This window comes from Macrosteles quadrilineatus, unplaced genomic scaffold (assembly GCF_028750875.1).
Source record: "Macrosteles quadrilineatus isolate MER2022 unplaced genomic scaffold, UCM_ALF_1.0 Scaffold_5__1_contigs__length_97177068, whole genome shotgun sequence".
NCBI classification, from domain to species: Eukaryota; Metazoa; Arthropoda; class Insecta; order Hemiptera; family Cicadellidae; genus Macrosteles; species Macrosteles quadrilineatus.
Window position 1 is genome coordinate 40,829,911 of NW_026542598.1, and position 21,429 is coordinate 40,851,339.

At 34.7% G+C, this 21,429-nt stretch overlaps 1 protein-coding gene across 1 annotated transcript; it reads right to left on the bottom strand.

Moving 5' to 3' along the window:
• Positions 1-1,162: 1,162 nt before the first annotated feature.
• On the bottom strand, positions 1,163-21,429 carry LOC128994628 (calcium homeostasis endoplasmic reticulum protein-like). The gene is made up of 18 exons (XM_054419298.1): positions 21,277-21,429; positions 19,458-19,628; positions 18,585-18,683; positions 16,866-17,050; positions 14,278-14,513; positions 13,392-13,466; positions 10,179-10,296; positions 9,237-9,452; positions 8,345-8,444; positions 7,619-7,792; positions 6,893-7,009; positions 6,106-6,266; positions 5,475-5,608; positions 4,591-4,764; positions 3,175-3,369; positions 2,604-2,742; positions 1,506-1,640; positions 1,163-1,242 (listed from the first exon to the last, which is right to left on the bottom strand). Exons 1-17 carry the CDS (start codon positions 21,299-21,301, stop codon positions 1,512-1,514), a joined length of 2,448 nt encoding a protein of 815 aa, XP_054275273.1. The 5' UTR covers positions 21,302-21,429; the 3' UTR covers positions 1,163-1,242; positions 1,506-1,511.

Genomic DNA, 21,429 nt, shown 5'->3' on the forward strand with positions numbered 1-21,429 from the left:
TAATTTGTTTTATGGCGAGACATGGTTTCCTTTTTTCATATTAAAAGGAAACAATGTTAGTCAGTTCAGATTATTTCTATTTAATGTTAATTTTTTACACTAATCTCGATCATCGCTCCTGGACTGGGGGCTGCTGCAAGGTACTATATTATAAATATGTTGAAATATTATCCCTTAATCCCTTAGAATTAAATATTGAAAACTTTCAAAATATATAGTAATCACCCAAGAAGCACATTACACTAAAGCAATTCAATCGTTTTAAAGCAATCAGGTTTTACGCAAGCATGACAAGTTGATGGAATGTGTAGTTTTTTAACCAATGGTTGTATCTGCCATGTGAAAACGAGTCAAGTTGAGGCACCTCAAGATTAACGAGCACAATTAAGGTCGTCCTGACATGCTGTCTGAGTAATTGGTATTCAAAGATAGTAGCTCTCTGTCAAATTAGTGGTACATTACCACTACTGTACCACTAACGGTTTTTTACGCTTGTGAATTATACCATAGACAAAAGATTTAAATATAGACCGTCAGCTGTGCTGCGGTTACCATAGGTTCTGGCGCATACCGCTTGGAGCACCACGGTAGTTACGGCGTAAGCGCTACGTAAACTACAGCGGTGTGCGCCGGAACCTATGGTAACCATGGCAACCGCAGCACGGCTGACAGTCTATATTTCATTCTTTTTGTCTATGATTAAACTAACTATTATAATATATTAGCCTTTTTGAACATTTAAATTTAAGTTATTCATTTCAAATTGGTCTTTGTTAATTCACCCTGTAGCGATCCTGTTTTATCAAGATAATGGAATGAAGGATATTGAACTATTATGGAGTCCCTGGAAGACTTGATTATAAAAACAGAGAAGTAAGATACAGAGGAAACTTTCAACTGTATTATCTTGCGCCGGAATTACACTCATGACGAGCAAGGAAGAGCCCAAGCAGTGAACACTGAGCGAAAATTTGTATCAAACGGCGCAGGGTCTTCCTCCACCATGAGCGTTGTAGTACATGTAGGTGAGGGTTTGTTGGACTGCGCCCTAGACACCAGCACTAGTGCTAGACACCACAAGTGTACCATTGAATGTTTCCTCTTACCTTACATCTCTACATTTTAAGAGATAACATAAAAGGAGAATATTGAAAACTGTGTCTACACCATAATATTTACTGTTTATTAAAATTACACATTAAATATAATCTATGACTTGCAGTTAAAACCACGAATAAGTACCTGAAACAAAACAAAGGAAAATTGTCGATCAATTTTCATATTTTAAATAGCCTACTTAAAACAACACTTTAACTTATAAGCTTCTGTCAATAATAGCCATTCTTCCGGCCACTTTTTTACAAATACACTTACAAATTGTGTACGTGTTTGACAAAAGTACACAGGTTTTATACAAGCTACTTATTAACAAAATATAATTTTAATAATGCAGTTAGACTTTCCGTCCTACTGTAAATTCTTGAAAAGTAAATGTATTCACTTACCTAAAACTACGATCTTTCTTCTGCTCTTGCTTTCATCCTTGTAATAAAAGCTTGACCCTTACTTTTACGAAAGTTTTCGTATGGATCATTCAGGTTTATTCCAACGCCCTTGTATTGGTCAATTCTATCTCGGATCTGGAAAAATATAATGAGTTAATGATTTTATTGACTGGAAAATCTGCATTATTAAAATCCTAGAACTCTAATTATAGGAATAATCGGCCAAACAGATTATCTTATGAAAATATATTTTAGATGTAAACATAACATATTTTTGTTACAAACTAGAGGTTGGCCAGTGGTCGAAAACTTGACCAAAAATATCTAATGTATAGACCTCTATTTTCACCATTTACCCCACACTGTAAAAAAAAACATATGATTGGAATTTCTTCCATTTGTTTTGATTTTCTGTTAATATTTCGTTACTAGCTGGCAACCCATAAGGCCCAAGTAAATTTTTGTTACTTTAAACTCATTTTTGTGTATTTTTTTTTGCCTATTTTACCTTATAAAAACGGATTCTGCACATTTACAGGAAAATATCTTTCTAACAGTATACGTAGATTTTCCCTGCGTTGAACATGAACTGAGAAAAAAGGTTCTCATGAAACATACTTGCCTATAATATATATAGGACACATATGTATTACAACATTTGAAATTTAAACCTAAGTTTATTAGAAGGAGTTCAAGCTCCCGTACCAGCATTACTACAGGAATGGGGTTTTATGGGGTAAAAATTGGTTTTTCCATTTTCAACCCTAAAACATAAGATGTTGCAATTTATTTCTAAACCATTTTGTAGAGCTTAAAAAACAAATATTATGTACATTCAAGTGTCGTTTAAATATTTCAGTGGAAATTCTAACAGGTAAATGGAAATTCACTTAGTCTGCAGCAGGGGTTATTCTAAATACATCAGAAGTAGCAATAGATGGTCAAATCCTAAACCAATTGACATCACTAAGTTGAAAACATAGATAGACATTGATAGATAGATGGCAAAACTTCAATCTTTAGATGCACAACTTACTGCAAAATAGAGTAGGAGTAAAAATCCAAGATAATCAATTTAAATAGTTCAGCATATAATACCTCTCCGCCGGAGATGGGCGCCTCGATGCCCTGTTCCTTCGCCCCCAGCCCTGCACCTCCCCAGCCCATCTTGCGCAACATCTGGTGGCCCTTGTTGCTCTCGTCTAACTTCTCCGTCGTAGGATTTCTGTACGGCTGTCTGGAAGGAAAGGAAAAAAAATTTAATTTATAATCTGAAATTATACAATATTATATTGGGGAGGAAATTTAATTAAACTTTAACCATCAGAAATTGTCTTATAATGTAATGCAGATTTGCTTTAATTGGTAAATCATCATACTCAGCCGAACCTGCGAGTATATCCATAAGTGATGCTCCAATGGAGACACCAATTAAAAGAGGGAATGTAATGAATAATTTGAAAATTGTATTTAATAATTTAATCATTATCTGAGAAAAAAGCAAGACCCTATATTCTTAGTTAAACTGAGACAGGGTATACTTATGGGGTATATTTATAACAGCTAGTCTTTTCACCATGAAAAAAGAACAAAACCAGCAATGAAAAAAACCTTTTGAAAATAAATTTTACCGGCCAGAAATATCAAACTTAAAACATAACAGACGTACATAAATGAAGCTGGAGGTGGTGTAGGACTTCGCTCTTTATTGACTGGTGGTGTCCGCGACCTTGACCTAGACCTAGACCGAGACCTGTCCCGTCGACTTCCTGTCCGACTTCTACGAGCTTCTCGTCGACTGCTGTTGCTGTTTCGACGTGGCGGACTCCTAGACTCTCGACCCCGAGACTTTGATCTGCTCCGACTAGAACAGTACAGAAACATAAATGATAGTAAAATACTATAATCTACTTAAATCAGAAAGCTACAGTTTCGATTCCAAACGAGGTTGGACACAGTTACTGTTTATCGACTACGATGCTATCTTACAAAACATGATCGCCATTTAGGAAAAAGACCACTGTTTTGACTGTTCCTTTAAAAAAATGCCAAGGAAGATAACATTTAAAATTTTTAAAAGTAGCGAAATATAAATAAACATTATTTTGTAAACTGAATACTGAAAAGGCAAACTATTAAAAAGGAATGTGAACACATAATTCATTGAATAAAAACCCGGTTTACACCCTCAAAATCCAATTTAAGGTGGAAACTATATAGAGAACGCTTGTTATACATAGTATTCAGATGCATTCTGGGATTTCTTGAAGCAAGGTTTTTACTGCTTAATGGTGGGAGAAAGTAGTGTGGGTAAATTTCGGGAATTTAGATGTCACAGAATATGCATCATAAAACTACCAAGTAATTTGCCATAAGGTGTATCAATAAGTCATGCATGATAATGATGAGTATTTTAGTTAAGTTAGTTTTATCAAATTACTCTTGACGCCATTCCTGTATTTACGTATTGTACTTAAATGAATTAAGTTATATGAAATGAAATGAAATAAGTACAACTTTATCTGTCAGTGGTATATCTTCCTGAAGGAAGAAATGTAGGGACAAGACTGATTAAAATAGAAGCAACTTAAAATACCTATTAATTTGGCTACTAAGATAAATCCACACAGAAATAATTTTCATTGGTGGCTAAAAGACCCTAAAGCTACAAATAGCTTACAATATATTTAAATACTGTAGATAACTTTTGACCCTTTCAGTGCTATGCGACGATATATCGTTGTGTGTCTTTTTCCCGAAAAGTGCTATGGGTTGATATATAGTTATTTGCGATTCATAAAAAAAAAGTGCTTAGCGACTTATGCCGCCGCGACTTTCGATCTTGGGAGTTTTAATGGGCATATCGGTTGACTCGGTTATTTTTTCGAAACAGCGATGGTTTATTTTGATTCCTCATACGATTGAGGCCCAATATATTGTTCCTTAGCACTTTTGGGATTTTTTTCTCATACACTAGACTTTGCCCCCGTGGTAAGCCTAGCACTTTTTTAGCATTGAAAGGGTTAACAGCATTTACCTTATAAATTATTATAAATGCAAAGAGATAAATCCACACAGCATTTACCTCCGATATCTCTTCTTAGAGGGAGGTGTTCGGCTTCGTGACCTTGGCCTGGTGATGGGAGAAGGAGACCTCGATCTTTCTCTGATCCCATTTGAGATGTCATCTTCTTTCCTCTTCTTAGCAGAATTTTTCGCTCGGTAATACTCATACAGACCTAATTTCTCCCAGCCGTCACTATGGAAGCAATTTATGAATTAATTAATTGTTTAAATTATTGTTAAGGAAAAAAAAGCACCAGTTAAAACTACCAACAATTAGCATACGGTAGTTTATATTCTACCAAATTTTATAGCTAGGCGTAATGGCACAAATCCCAGAACAATCACTTAAGAAACAACCAATAGATGTTAGAAAATGAGATAAAACTGCACAAAAATATTTAGAATTACCATAGCTTAACATAGGAACGGTTCCGGTTTGTACTATTTAGAAAACAAATAATAGCAGTTCTGCAACTAACTGCAGACAATCCTTAATGACATTTCCATTTGTGTTCACCCAGAAACAATAACCAAAAAATGGAAAGGTGATTGCAAAACATGAATATCCAAATTCTAACAGTCTGCAAACTCAAGACGGAGCGTCCTAAAGGAGTTCAACTAAAATCCGCAGAAAACATAGTACATCAAGTCTTCTCTAAAGAAAATTCAGACAAAACGTTGCTTGGAAAAATAGGACAAGTAATATAATTGATCAGCCGATTTCTGTAAAAAAAATGTTTACTGTGATAGTTGTGTTTTGATTTTATGTTAAAAGTAAATGAAAAATACTAAAATTTGATAAAAATAATAGATCAGATTTTTATTTAAAAATATATATATATGACCACTTTTTTCCAGTCTTTAGTTGAAACATGTTAAAAAGCACGTGTGTAATTTCGGTACCTGTCCCGAGGATGGTCGTGGCCAGGAGGAGCGTAGAAAGATTTGACAGCAGCCAACAGTCTCTCACTAGGAGGCGCTGGTGGAGGTAGTCTGATGGACTCGGGATCCAAGGGTTTGTAGTGGCAGTCTTCTAGCTGCAGGCACAAATGTGTTGAATAGCCAATGAGTTTTACTTCCCAGAATTGCATCACATTACTTTTTAAATCCAACAAAAAAGGTTAAGAATGATGTAAGAATTTGTCAAATTAATATTACTTAGGCCAAATGATTCTGGGTGTTAAAATATACATTCAATACCATGTTAAAATTGTAGCTAGTATTAGAATTTTGAACAAAAAGGCAGTTAAATAAGCCACCAACAGATGGTGCTGATGTGAATAATTAACTCCTGTCGAAAATGCTAAATCTTTCACCAAACCAAACAGAAAGGAAAACTTTTGAACATCTGTAAGCATCTTTCATGTCACAACTGTCAAAGAAACAAAACTTAGGATAGCAAATATAATTTTATTTTAGACGAAAACACTATGCAAACACACTGTGTTTAGCTATAAAAAAATGGCTACAGCTGTCCATATGGAAGGGATGCCTACTACAGTATCCAAAAGTTAATGTTTTCTAGTTGAATTACCTTAATTAGAGGAACCATAAGCCCCGCTGGGAGATCATAGTAGGGGAGTGAGGGTAGCAGATCATCTGGCATGACCTCAGGCTGCATGATGGGGGGTGGCGGGGGGAGGTGGAACCCAGGTGGGGGTCTGGACAGATCTGGCAACTCTATACCTGGCCCCGCTGTACACAACATCAATATACATTAATATGTGATGTTTATAAAACAATTAAAATTGCTTTATGCTATATATTCAAACAAAGTTCAGACAGTGCAGTATTATAACTGCCATTCCTCTTCTACTTATTCCGGAGAAGCTCCGATGTAGGGCTGAAATATCAAATTAATTGTGTTGTAAATTGCTCTTGTTACTGGAGACCTCCTTCCTAACAGTAACAAGTTTCTTTAATTAGTAAAACTAGTAGAGGAGGCATAGTTACTAATAGTAGGCTATTGGATATGTTTATGCTCATGTTACTGCAAATCTCTCTTGATCCAATTGTTAAATAAATGAGTCCTAGTTTATCCTGTACCCTTGTAAAACGTGTTACTTTTATTATACACATAGCATGCAGTAATATCTTAAAATTGTTTTAAACTAATTTAAAAAATCTAGAATCATAATGGTTTATGTTTACTAGAATCATAACTAATCAAACAAAAATAGTATGATAATACTGAACAGTACAGTTTGGGAAAATTGACAACTTGAGAAACACCCTATACTACACAAGATTTATAAAACACAAGAGAACTGAACTTATCTAATTAATAACATTAAAACATTGAGAAAAACACAATCACTTACGAGGAGGAAATGTGGGTAAGAATCCTGGGGGAGGTTGGGTGAACTGGACACCCAAGTCAGGTGGAGCAGTCGGGAACCCGGGTATCCCGTCGATCCCGGACTGAGGCAGTCCGTGGTCTGGAACAACACACCTCTTGTAACTAAATGGGTTTTTACAATACCCGTCATTTAGTTCAAAAAGTAACTATCGTGTTAATTGTTTTGCCGAGATGCCATTGTCAAACACTTAAATCAAGTGAGTACATTAAATCCGCTTGATTAGCTGTGTTGATTAATTACGGACACACATTCAACACACAATACATGTGACATGGTATCAAATTGCTTGTAAAAGAAAAAGATAGGCCTATCACAGAAACATATAGACCCTTGTGCTCTATGTTACATCCTATATTTATTTCATCTTAAATACCTGCAAGTATTATTATGTGTACAAATTGACAAATTATTTACACACTAGCCAATTCATGTCAAGGATGGGGGCTACCACGGATGGCCCAGACTGGTATTTTAAAGCCATTTAAACATCTAGAACAGTGTCAAAAAACTTCCTTTACATTTTTAAGACAAAATGTATGTTTTAATTTAATATTACAGGGGGTCTTTAGCCCCTATAGCCAGACCCTTGCAACCGCCACTACCCTTCTGCAGAGGAACCTCTCATGGTTTTGTATGGCTAACCTAATGTTGCAACAAACACATAACTAGTATCTGACCACAGCTTACCTTGAAGGTGGTTTGTGGAGCCCAGACTATGGTTCTGCTCAGCTGTCATCTGGCTGATTGCCTGTTGCTGCAGTTGCAACAGCTGTTGCTGAGACTGTTGCTGAGGCAACAGATGCTGAGGTGGTTGGGAGATCAGCTGATGTTGCAACAGCTGATCTGGCTGGGTCGTCACACCTGTCAATCATGTCACTGTGTTGTCAAGCTTATTGAGTACGGTATGAGAAATATGTTACAACTATGGAGCAGTATGGTATGGAGCAAATTAATGTATGAAGAAAAAAGCTGTTACCATTGCATTAAATTTTGGATGCTGAAGTAATGGACCAGCTGTAGCCTATTTTTTATTAAAAACATAGTTGATTGTGTCACTCTCACAGTGTGTTGCGGTCTTAAATAACGTTTTCTTTTGTAGTTGTTTGCTACTTAGATAGTTGCTGTGACTAAAGATGTCCTATTAGGTTGACTTGGTAAGAAAATTGGCATAATCAACATAGCTCAGTCTGTCATAGGCTCAATTTGTCCATTTTGATTCTAAATCTTTTATTTAAGAGGTTGGCGGCCTCTTTTACCTTGCATTTGCCCATCCACATGGGACAAAGAGGCATGTGCGTGGAATGTATCCAGCAAAGCAAGGGGTGAACCGGCACAGTACAAGGGCGAACTGTACTTATAAAAAACATGGAATTAGAATGTCTAGTTTTATAAGTAGTCAAAGCCGTTACTCACCAGGAGGTTCAGTCGAAGGTAGACTGACGGCAGCGCTTGCCGCTAGAGCTGCGGCTGCTTGGTTTTGACTCTCAAGTGTCTGTTTTTGCTGTTCTATCGTCTGTGCACAACGTAAATTGGTATTTAAATGGGCCACATTGAAATAGATTCTAAATAGTGGGAACAGCAATAACTAAAACATTGCAATTTTAGGTTCTCAGAGATTTTGAGTGAGAATAGCAGTTTTAGAACAGAAACAACTAAACACTGCATAAATAAAACATAGGAATATTTCAATGTGACTGACAGCATTTTTAACAAAGAAAGAGAGGAGTTTTTAGGCCTATTGGTGGCTAGGAAGTTATTGAAACAGTCCTGTAATAGTAGCCTGTTTTTGTACTCTATACATCCTAGACTTATTCAGATAATAGGACATAGACCTGTTTGTTGACTGGGCTCAATTTACCTTTGTTTAAAATTTGAACACACTCCGTTTAATAGTTTTTGCATCTATACAGAACAAAAACGTAGACCCAACCTCTTTATCTAAGATACTACAATGCAAAACCAACTAGATTCATGGTTTGATGTGTAAAAGAGAAAATGTATATCTATCGCCTGGGTAGCAAAGTGAACTTGTCTGTAAATCCGGAAGGTGTCAAAGGTGGCTAGTGCAATTCCAATTTAAATTTATTCTCCACTCAGATGTCATTTGTCGTTGGGCTATCAAATCAATGGTGAAATCTAACGATGATGAAGAAGCAAAAAAGGTCAACAATAAATAGTAACACAAGACAAGGGTTTTAGCCACTCCCTTATGAACTTTAAACTACCGAGGTAGATGAACACAGATAAAAAATGTTGTCATACAACTCAGCTTCACGATTTAAACCAGTGGCTAGGGATCGCCCACCTGTATCTGTTGCAGCGCGTGTGTCACAAACGCCTGGTGCTGACTCTGGTAGCTGTGGAACGTTGTCTTTGTGTTGTTGGTGATGTTCTGCACCGCGTCGTTGTGTTGACTCCTCAACTCCGCTTTGTACTGCTGCCACGACTCTACCGGAGTCTTCAGCTTTGCCACAATCTCGGGCGAACAATAGTGGTGTTTCGTCTCCCAAAGGTTGAGCAGCTGTGAGAAAATTTTTTTTTAATTTTGCAAATTTACTTAATTACTTAGTAAGTATCCTACATGTAGGATGTTTATTTACAATCCTATAAACTGAGGAAGTATGGTTTATTCAGAGTGTATAATTTGACAAACACATTAGTAGACGAGATTTCAGAATAAGCTGAACAGTATTTTAAGAGATAATAGTATTCTATGGTGAAATACAGTTAATGGTTTTTTTTTACCGAAACAAAAAAAGAACTCAGTCAAATTATAACTACTCTTTCTCAGTGACCTCTGGTCTCTTACCACAAAATATTGCAATTATTTGTAATGATTTTACATTTTTCCTTCTGTGTACTAAAATAATAACTATATATTTGTAGGGTGCGTTTCTCCTTGTCGCCTTACAAATAAGATCTTTTTACTGCAAATTCTGTTCCGGGTTTTAAATAAATCGCGAAAGTTTGGAGGTTACACACAGTAGTGTTGTCTGCTTTTTCCTAAACTTTTATATTTTTAATAAGCAACCTGGGTTTTCCAAAATACTTGTAAGTGCACCCAATGGAATATTTACTAATACACCACTGTTTACACAACTACACTTAAACCAACTTTAAAATTAGGCAAAAGACAGCTTTTAAGTAGGCCTACAATTCATTCAAAAAAACTATTGTGTTAATAAACAAAAAATTATAAATTTGTCTAGGTTAAACAACTCATTAACCCTACTTCAGTTTAATTTACCTTGTTCAATTTTGCTTTTTGTTCTTCAGTAGCATTCATGGACGCTGCATTACAGAACATCGGCACAACCACTAACTCCAAAGCCTTCTTTAGATCTTCTCCACTATTCTTTCTTGCACTTAAATAAAAGAGAAGACTTTTATCAGTGTAAATTATTTAGTACTTAACAATATAATATTTACAATTAATTATTTTGCCACATGAATGGTTGATATTAATCATGTCATTGCAAAATTGCAATAAAACTATAAATAAACGTAATTATTATCAATTTTGTTTGTTTCAGAAAACATAAATAGTTTGTGACTTCTAACTGTGACATATTCACATAACTACAATTACACACTTTTTACACCTAGGTTTACTTTAGATTTTACTTTCCAATAATGAAACAGGTTTTTTCACTAGGTTCTACCCTATTATATTCTAGTAAACCTTACTTCAGGCAAGGTCTGGCAATGGTCACAGCATTAGCCTATCACTTAGAGAAAATCCATTGGTGATTGGCAGGATTTTAACTCGGGACCTTGGGGACCCTAATCCCGAGCTCTACCGCTGACTAGCTCACTCCCCAATGATAAATTAAAAATTTCTTTAGCATGATTTTCCCCCCATTATTCAATCCCATAATATGTTATATTGATTGAGGCAACAATACTCACATACTAGTAAATGTTGACATGTACAACAATCACAATCTATATATATAATACGCTAAGCCGATTTTTGTAAACAGAACTCCTCCCACAATTTTGGACCGATTTTGATGATTAAAACGTCAAAAAAATGGCCCTGATCTGTAGTTTTGCAAAGTGTTTTTGGTTTTTTGAAATCTTTATTAGTTTGGGCAGGATCTTCCATCAAAGTTGGGTTTTCTCCCTTAAGATTAACATGGGGAAATCTAAATAATTAAATGGAAACTTTGTCTCCACTAATTTGAGAGAACGGCTGGACGTAGAAACTTGGTAGAGGTCTCCAAAGAAAGGTCTTGGTCTGTAGATGAGTTATCAAAAGAAACACGAAGTAAATTCCCTTAGGGCTCTGCCCCAGAAGCTTTTAAAGATAGCGTGACACATTTGTTTACATTTTGGCCATGTAGATAATACTGTTTCATGAAACAGCTGTTGATTTTTCAATTGTGTTTTAAACAACACACATTTAAGTTATTGGTAGTTACTAAATTGTCCAAAAGAAGTATTTGCAATGCTATTTTCTGATTATAACATTTATTTTCTTCTGTATCATGTCATGTTTTGCAATATAACATTCCATTACGTGTGGATATTCCTTTTATCACAGAACTCTTACAATAATTTCTTATTGAACTATCTTATATCTGCTGTACGGGTTGTTGTCTGCCTTTTCCCCCACTTTTGCTTATATTTTATCATATTATTATACAGATCGTCATAGGTTCACGAGATTATTGTTGTACATGTTTTCAATCATTGGAAAAATTATACAAGTGCAGAAGGGCACGTTGCCCCCAGTGTCCATATTTTGCTAAATTAATAGAAGTTTACAGCAACTGGATAAAACAATTTACACTATTTATGTAGACATATCTGGCCTAAAATGGTACCTATCTTGACAGATAATTTGAAGTGATCTATATTACAGACCGTGGCTCACTGGGTTGTTAACATGATTTAAAATAACATGCCATTTTGGCTGTAAAAAAGGCACAAAGAGTAAATCTATATATATAATTCCGTAAGTCACATTTTTGTAAAGAAATTGTGAGTGACTGGATGGCCGTAGAAGGATGGGAGGGGTCTTATTTTAAAGGTCTTGACGTGAATTTTGAGGGAAAACTATTCATTTTTCTTAATTATGCACCAAAAGGTTATTACGGAATAAATTAATTTACATTTAAATAGCACGGGAATCTAAGTCCTGTCTGCTTTGTTTACTTTAAATCATGTGGTTTAACTTTATTTAAAGCATATGGTAATTTGTAATATGTACCGTACTGTGCATGGTGGAAGAAAAACATAGGTGTGCTATTCCCGTCATATTCTGACGTCACTCGGATTGCAAACAAAAGATCACCTGATTGTAACTGTCAAATTAGTATGTATTTATTTTGATTTGATTGTTATAGTTATTTAACTGTGTATACTATTATAAAGCTTAAATATACTTTTTCCCAATTTTAAGGGTCTGGATTAGTTAATGGAGTACGATTGGTTGTGTTAGGTTAGGTTAGCATGTCCAAAAATAGTGTAAAGTTAGAAGGAATTACTGGAGTAGGCTAGGCAAAGAGGGAGCATATTTTTCATGCCAAAAATAAAATTAATACCGTATCAACCAATCCGAGTTTAAATTTTCTCTTGAAAAATCGCTGTTACTATAAATAAAGCGCAAGGCCAAACCTTCACAAAAGTTGGCAATTATTTGAAAAAAAACTGTGTTTACCCAGTGGTCAACTTTATGTTACTTTAAGCCGGGTGATTTTACATTTTACAATTTGGAGGATGACATTACCTCTATGTGTTTTTTCGAAGTGAATTTGTATATATTCAAAGAAATTTATATAGATTTAATTAATAGTCATGAAAATTACTATTGAACATGTTCCTTAGTTGTATTATGATTAGAAAGTTTATATTATAAACACACTGCATGAACAGTCCTTTGGAATTTTTATTTTAAACAGAGCAGACATATACTTTATGCAGCTATGTAATGACTAACTATTATAACAAATAAAAATGTTAAACAATAATTCAAGGTAGAGGGTATCCCATGAGACTAATAATTTGTACAAAATACTAACTAGAATAATAGGGGCTATTGCCCCTACAAGCCACTAGTACTATTTAAGCAGCTACTGTCATGACAGAAAGGTCATATTCCTTTTAAACTTGATCACATCATCCTTTATAAGATACTTTTTTGCATGTATGAAAACGTCAATATTGACGTAACAGCCAATTTACAGTATTTATTGCTTTTTGGAAATGCGGCATTGTTATGTAATTTGAATGATTTGTTGCCAATGAAGCCGCACAACCATATAAACGAGGAGGTCCCTAACAGTTTAAGAGAAAAAGCCAACTTCACTTCAAGTATATTCCACTAGATCCACTAGATCCCAACTTTCCGTAGATGAATAGCTTAATCCTTGACAGTGACCGTCGATTTCGACGGGTTTCACCTAGTCAGTTCTTAATAGTCTAATAAGTTACAAGTTTTAATAAACTCACTTACCAATGATGCAGAATATCATTGACAAGATATATGATGTGTAGTTTATGGTTAAAGGTTCTCTTATCTTCAAAAAGCCTGGAAATGAATTAACACATTAATAATTTAAAGTTAAGATACATATTCAAAAACACTTTATTTACAGAAACAGCATGAACATAAACTGTGTTAGTTCTACTAAGAGATAATGTTAAAAATTCAGATGGACCTACCAGATTCGGAAGAATAGAAAATCGTGTGTTTAGAGATTTTGCTTTTGATTTCATTTTTATGTAGTCTCAATCACTTAAACGTATAAATATGAGGTTAAATTACGTTGATTTTGTCTAGTGATTCCTATTATACCACCTCTATCTACAGCTCGTGACATCTAAGCTGGCACTCGCTACTAGTATCTATTGGCTGATCGCTACTAGTATCTAGTTCAAAAACATTATGTCCTGTCATGCGGGTTGCATCAACTGTCCTCGCGACCCATATGAAGGTGCTCAAGTAGGCTACATAATACAAGGGGAGTCAACCCCGTGAGGCAGCGGAAATGTTTGCAGTCCGGTCTTTTCCCTACCTCCACCCTCCTCCCGCCTACACTGCCCAGGTCAAGTGCCAGCCTAGATGTCACGAGCTGTACCCTTGGAGATATAATAAGAATCACTAGACGAAATCAAGATAATTTATCCTTTTATTTATTTGCTTTTTAGATGAAAAGTTTTTTCTGTGAATTTTTTTCTTTTATTACGCATAACAAGAGTTATGTTAATGATAATGATAGCAATACTGCTCTTATTTAAGGTACTAGAGTATTATAGATGCAATTTTATTTTAATGTAGTAGTTCCGGGGGTCTCTGGTGGTTTAGTTTATTTACTAGAAAGTCGTATGAAACTACTCACTTAGACAAAAGGTAGGAAGCAATAACGCTATTTATCTTCTTGCCAGTCGCCCTTTGCAGTATCCAAGCTTTCCCAGAAGATATGGAATCCTTGGTGCAGGAATCAATAATTGGCTGCAGTATTGCGTCCATCTCGGCAAAGTTGAGACTACATTCGGTCGCCTCGGCATTCATATGTTCTTTTTGTGCCTTTTGAATTGCTTCTTCAATCGCAACTTCCTGCTGTTGCATAAGCACCTGCAAAATTTGAATGTGTTTGTAGATCTTGACATTTTGTTGAATGTACATTGTGTGATATACATTGTATCTTTTGGAGATTTCTAGGGGTTTTCAAAAATTTATAGTATCAATTCTTTTGAGATTTATTGTATTTAAAAATCTAATTGCTAACATACCTATTCAAAATCATCAAAAGTTTACTGTTTGCTATTGTAAAACAATGTATCTTCCAATGAAATGTATCTTCCAAGTTCAGACAGGGGCGGAAAACAATTTGTCTACTCGTTATGGTAAAAAGTCATACTATAGAGAAGCAAAAGACTAATTTCTTGGTAGGCGGTGGGCTTACTCAATCATCCACAGGGAGGGTGGAATAACATGAACAGTCGGCAGTAAACTGAAGATCAAATAATAAAGATTCTACTATATATATTACTAGCTGTACCCACGGGCTTTGCCCCGTTTAACTTCATAAGTATTCGCATGGCTCAATCACGTCCCGGTTGAAGTTCGTTCGCTACGCTCACTCACCTTCAGATTGGAAATCGTTCGCTGCGCTAACTTGTTTTCAGGTTAGCTCGTTCGCTACGCTTACTCGCCTCCAGGTTGATGTTCGTTCGCTACGCTCACTCACCTTTTGGTTGCAAATTAGCTGTTCATAACATGCTGTCATACATTTAAAAAAGTCATCCCTTTTATTGTTTATAATACAGTACTTTTATAAAGGTTTTTATGTTTTAATATTTAACATTGGAGAATTTAAACGTTGTTAAGTGCACAGGTGTGCTGCGATTGGGGTTTAATACATTTGGACTTATTTAAAAGTAAAATAGTTTTCTGTGCTGCAATCTGTAGAAACACTGTGGCACTATTTCAAATCATGACTAATGCTAATACAGAATGTTGTAGTTATTCAAACGTACAAAACAGTTGGTGAAAGTAAACATCTGCTTTTAAATTATATTTATTTGTAAACATTCTAGATCAAAAAGTCTGACATTGGCCCACTTAAAACCCTCTGGGGCAGAGCCCTTTTGACGGATCTGCACCAAACTTCACTCGAACCATCCTTGAAAGATGCTTAATAATGCCTGAAAGTTTCATTACAATCTGTCGAGCGGTTTCGGAGTCCATAACGTATATACACATATATATACATACATAGTTCCTCTTTTATAGATAGTGATGTAAAATACCTGGGTATTTAAAACTCGGGGTAAATACCCTGGGTATTTACCAGGGTAAATACCCAAAATCCATAAATACCCGGATATTTAGGGTATTTATGAAATCGATCAAATTCATTTATATTTACCCCTAAATATGTTATTGTTATCATTACATGATAAATTAGGATAGTCTATAACACCTTTTACAGTAACTTGAAGCTTTGCTAGTACCTTTTATTTAATGATTTATCACTTTTTTTTAAAGGAAATCAAGGCAACACCTCATCAGAGAAATAGTGAACCTAAACCTACGTCTACTGTTATTAAATTATGATGTAGTTACAATTTTTATTGTATAAATGGCTTGGAAGGCTAGACAGACCCAAGGCCTGACAGACCTAAGGTCTGATTGACATAGGCAGAATGGCAGAATACTAAAAGTAATTAAAATTTTCTGTGTTACCGCTTAGTTGGAAACAATAACATATTTGGATAAACCTACTAAAAAAATTTATCTCCTGTTTTTTGGTCTAACTTAATATAATTTTGAAAGATTTATTGTGCTATAGATTTAAATGTTTTGTATCACAAGTTTACAAAATTTGTTTTTTTTTTTTTATACCATCGATACCAACAAAAGATCTAGAAGAACAAAAATATTATTAAATCCTGCCATCCTACAGATTGAATTTTAATTATTTTCTTAAGTTGTTTACACATAGGCCACTACTAGGTTAAATATTCCTGTCTTTCTAAATAATAATATTACTTTACACATTTTTTTTTGTTTAACTTACAATAAAATAAATTCATCTATTTATCATAGAAATTTAAAAAATCATAAGTAGTCAGGACCAGTGCAACCATGCGACCAAGGTATTTATGCCGATTATGCTTTATGCTCAGACCTGGGTATTTATGGCGATTATACCCAGAGTTAAAATGCTAGTAGTGACCATATGAAATTTTGTTTAACACATTTTATCACCATTTTACTATCCTTACAGGATAATAATTGCAATAAAACATCTCAATCTTTTCTAACTTTAATAAAAATTATAAATAGGCTACCCAGTTTTTGGGTACTTACCCGGGCCTGGGGTAAATACCCAATTTATATTTACCTACCCACTGGGTATTTACCCGGCCCACATCACTAGATAGTAAACTTTTGGTAAACCAAATGAATGGTATCACTCACCGAGTGTTGAGCGTTGAGGTTCTGTTCGCTCTCCAGTATTTGGTCGTGTAGAGCCGCCTGCTGGGATGTCAGCTGTTCCATCGTCCGCAGTGAGGTGGCCGGAGGTGCCTGTACTGGCGTCTGGGCCACCACAGCTGCCTGCGCCTGACTCTGTTGAGCAGCCAGCCATTGCACCAGCGACTGACCTGTCAACAGCATTGTTTATGAATACATTTGTGTTATGTTATTTCTTGCCTCAAGATTATGTAGAAGACAAAAATTGGATTACTTTAATAGTTTTCATTAAAATGGCGTAAATATTTCTTCAATACAATCCAAATATTGCTATTTTAAAATAAAAGACACCATCAACTAGTGAATTAATTGTCCGATATATTTTAAATGCTGAACATTTCGCTGAGTGAAAATTAACTGCAGAGCAATACTGGAAGTATTTTCAAACCAAATCAAATCTAATCAAGATATTCTTTATTTGTAGTTTCATTAAGAAAATACTATGGCATCATACAATAATATAACTTAAAACTAGAGTACAAGAATTTTTATGGCTTAGTACATAGATGGACTGTGAAATTGCAAAAACAGTGTTTAAGAGGAGACTATGAAAAATTGTTATTTTAATGTAAGTGCGTAACAATATGATGAGAAATCTAGTGCAGTGCAAGTTAATGATTCAGATCGGATTAAAGAACACAAACAATTTTGAAAAAGATACAAACTCCTGGTTATCTCCAAATCAAACCTAAGCAAGACTTCTCTGTCTTTAAATAAGAAATAACAAGCTATGCTAACAGCAATGAACAAGAAAACTAAATATTTACTACATTACAAAATATAAAAACATATTTACCGATAGCTGCACTGTCTGTTACGGGATGGGGAACAGGACCAAGAAAACTTCTAGCATAGAGGTAATAGTAGGCATTGCAGTTGAGGAAATGATGGTTGGGATCATGGGGGTAAGGAATGGATGAGGTTTCACAATCCCTTACGTTTGACATATCTACATGCAGAACCGGATATTAGAACAATAGTATGTATTGTTGCTTCATTTCTTTAAATTCTATACAGGTTATCGGTTTTATCATTTTTGGTATTAACATAATTTAGTTGAAACAACACACAACAAATATAGGCCTAGTTGAATTAGAACCAAATTTATGTACACTTTAGGCCCTAGTGGTTATTTTGTTTTTTTCTATACGAGGCAAATATAATTCGATTAAGGTTAATATGGCCTTATACCAAATAGTTAACATTCCTATTGTATGTATTGTATATGTAGGCCTATATGTATGTTGTATGCTGTATATGTATTGTATGTTGTGTTGTTGTTTGTAGGAGCATCACAATTAGGTAGCACTATTAGGAAAATAGGTTAGCCTAAGTGTTTGGGCGTTTCGGAGGAAATAAAACTTTGGCTTGCTTTTTCCTTCCAGTATTTATCTAACTACTGTAATGTGTCTCAATCTTTTCCACGGATGTGCGCTCCCTGGAGGTTTAAATGGTTTGTATTGCAAACCAACAGTAATTTCATCGTTTCCAAATTTTTCTCCACAAACCTAATAATTTTCCTTAAAACATTTGTTAACCATTAAGATGTAAGCAAAACAATATTAGTTATCTGAAGGATATTTGTTCAGTATCCTACCTATACAAAATTCACTAGGTTAAAAGAACATATTTCTTACAACAAATTAGTATTTCACCTCAACTTACCTCCGATGTTGAGGGAAGGTTGACCCTGGTTGTTGAGGATTACATTTAGTCCCTGCGGTCCAGTGCCGACGTTGGCATTTTGGTTCTTCTGTTTTAAAACTAAAAGAAATCAAATAATGCATAGAGGATAGGAAGTTATTAATTGTTTTATATTTGACAACAAACACAAATCTGGTAAAAAGTGTACCTACCTACAGTTCCCTAGTTAGTGACTATGGCTAACCGATATGGTTAATCTAAATCAAATCATTTATTGGCGTATTACAATTTAGTACGATAAAAACTGCATCACCATAAAAGTATAGACTGCGGTAAGTGAAATTATTATAGTTATCTTTAATTAAACTCTAATTAAACTCCTCTACTTAAAAATATTAACTGTTGTTGGAAGACTCTTGAGGTAGGTATTTAAATTTAAAAAACAAAATAATGGACGACTCGTCAACAACAGATAATAACCAAAATAGATAAACACTCTTATTATATCAAACCTTTGGCTATTGATGCAACTAGATATTCCCTCCCCATGTAGTTGTCACCAGTTTTTAAATCAAGATTATTACCTAAGTTAGATGAAGTGAGTCACAGATTGTAAGTTACTGATTCCTGACTAATATGAAGACTTTTTAACCAAGTCAAACTAAAAATAACCTCTTTTATGTCATATATAAGATCAGTAAAAAAAAATTAGATAGAATATAGAACATTTATATTAGCGCAAACTCTCTAAACTATGTGCTTTTTCACAAATAAATTGTAGAGAGCTGTGCTAGATGAGATGTCTACTTTAGTATTCAAAAGTTTAAGAGAACACTTAAAAACATTAGACCTGTTTGTTTATCTAGGCCTAGGCTATAAGATAAAAATACATACTTGCTTGCTCAGTAGTAACTTTATACTGATAGTAGTTGAAAAATTCACCACCAAAGAGAAAGCTAAATTTAGCATTTCCTTTTTGTTTATTTTTCGTCATCTGTTCAAACTCTGGGCCATTTCTAGCAACAAATTTGGCCAATTTGTCAATGATGTTTTTCAGTTCAATATCTGGAAAAAATTAGGCTAGTTAAAAAAAAAACAACTTAAATAACCATTAGTAGTTAGGCCTAACTTGAATAGAAATTTTAAATAGGTGGAGGTAGTAAAAATAATCCCTACTTGAATTTTGTATCTTCAAGACCTATTAGGATAGGATGTTTTAAGATAGAGATTATCATTTTTGTATGGAATTAAATAGGACTTTTGCTAGCCTAAATAAATTTAGCTAGAGAAGACCACCATCTTATGCAGATGTTATTTAACTTATGTGTGCTCCTAAGTTTCTTCCCATCCTACTACTAGTTATACAGTTAAGGTCTACTCTGTGCAAGGTACATAGTGGTAGAGCGCATGACTTCGGACCCAGGCTCAAATCCCGCTAATCACCAACAAATTTTATTGATGTGATTATCTTATGCCGTAACCCTCTTGGTCTAGCCTGAAGTATAATGTTTAAGAATAATACCAACTAGTATTAAAAAAAAAGATTCCAGGGTAGGTCCGAAACGTTATATATCAAACTAATATTTCATCCGATGGTAGCTTAGGTTCTGCGTGGAACCAATGAATACAAACCCTTTAAGAAGCGCAATGCCTTTATAAAAATTCAGTCTGGAAATAATTTGAATTTTGGATAGCCTAGTTCCTGCGACGGGCCACTAGGTAGACTATCGTGAGTGTGGGGCCAAGTCAGCTGACTGAGTGAGAGAGTGAGACAAGGAATTGGCTTAGAAAGAGAGATTAGGCCTACCAAAACGCGAGCGATCATAGTGGCAGCCGCGCGAAACTGATTTCGGCGGCAAAATTCCAGTCTGACTGTTCTCCATTTAAACGTTTCGCTTCTTAAAGGGTTTGTATTCATTGGCGGAACTGTACTAGCATCAAGTAGGTAGCCTAAATCTTAAATAAAATAAAGGAAACAATAGGCCTAAGCTAGTTAACTTACTTATCGCTAATGGAATGATCCTACTAAGAAAAGGTTAAAACTGGCCTAAGTAGGCTACATTATCTACGGGATTAGGCCCTAAGTTAAATAGGAATTTTCTTTTTTCAAAGTTTAGCTAAACTTATTAAAATGTTTATTGTAGGCCTATTACAAAAAGAGTTGGAGGGTACAGTTTCTTAACTGGGCAACGCTAGGCCTTCTACCGATTGAAAATATCGATTAGCTTAGTATTAAACTTTCAATCGTTAAGTTTGGTTGGGTTATAACATCAATTGAATGAAAGTTAACTTATCATATTGATATTTTCAATCGATTTTAGCATAGCCCAGTTAAGAAACTGTACACAAGTTGGACTAGCCTATGTTCAAAAGTGTATCATTGATTTTCTCACCCTTCAAAAGGTAATTTAAATCAATCTAATGTAGTTTTAAAATGTGACATTGGGTGTAAGTTAACAGTCCTAATTCAAAAAACTTTCAGTGAATAGCTAAAATCTACAATTTAAAATAGGCCTAGGTAAAGGTCCAAATAACCTTTTTTAGGCTACACAAAAATAGTGAGGCTAGTTTGTTTGTAATTATTCGAGATACCATAATATCATTGACTGTTGGATAATGAAGTTGTATTAATAGTCAAAGCTAAATAAGTAAACAACAAACTGAATAAAAATCAATTAACCTAGTCAAAACCTAGGTAAACTAACTTACTTACCCTGTGGGGGTTTTGGGATATCCATATCGAGAGATGAATTAAAGGTAGTTTTTTAAAACGATGTCCTTAAATAAGGAATTCAAAAGCGATTTGAAAGAGCGTTTGTTGTGATTTTTCTGTCATGTTTATGAAGTTAAAGATAGTATTAACACG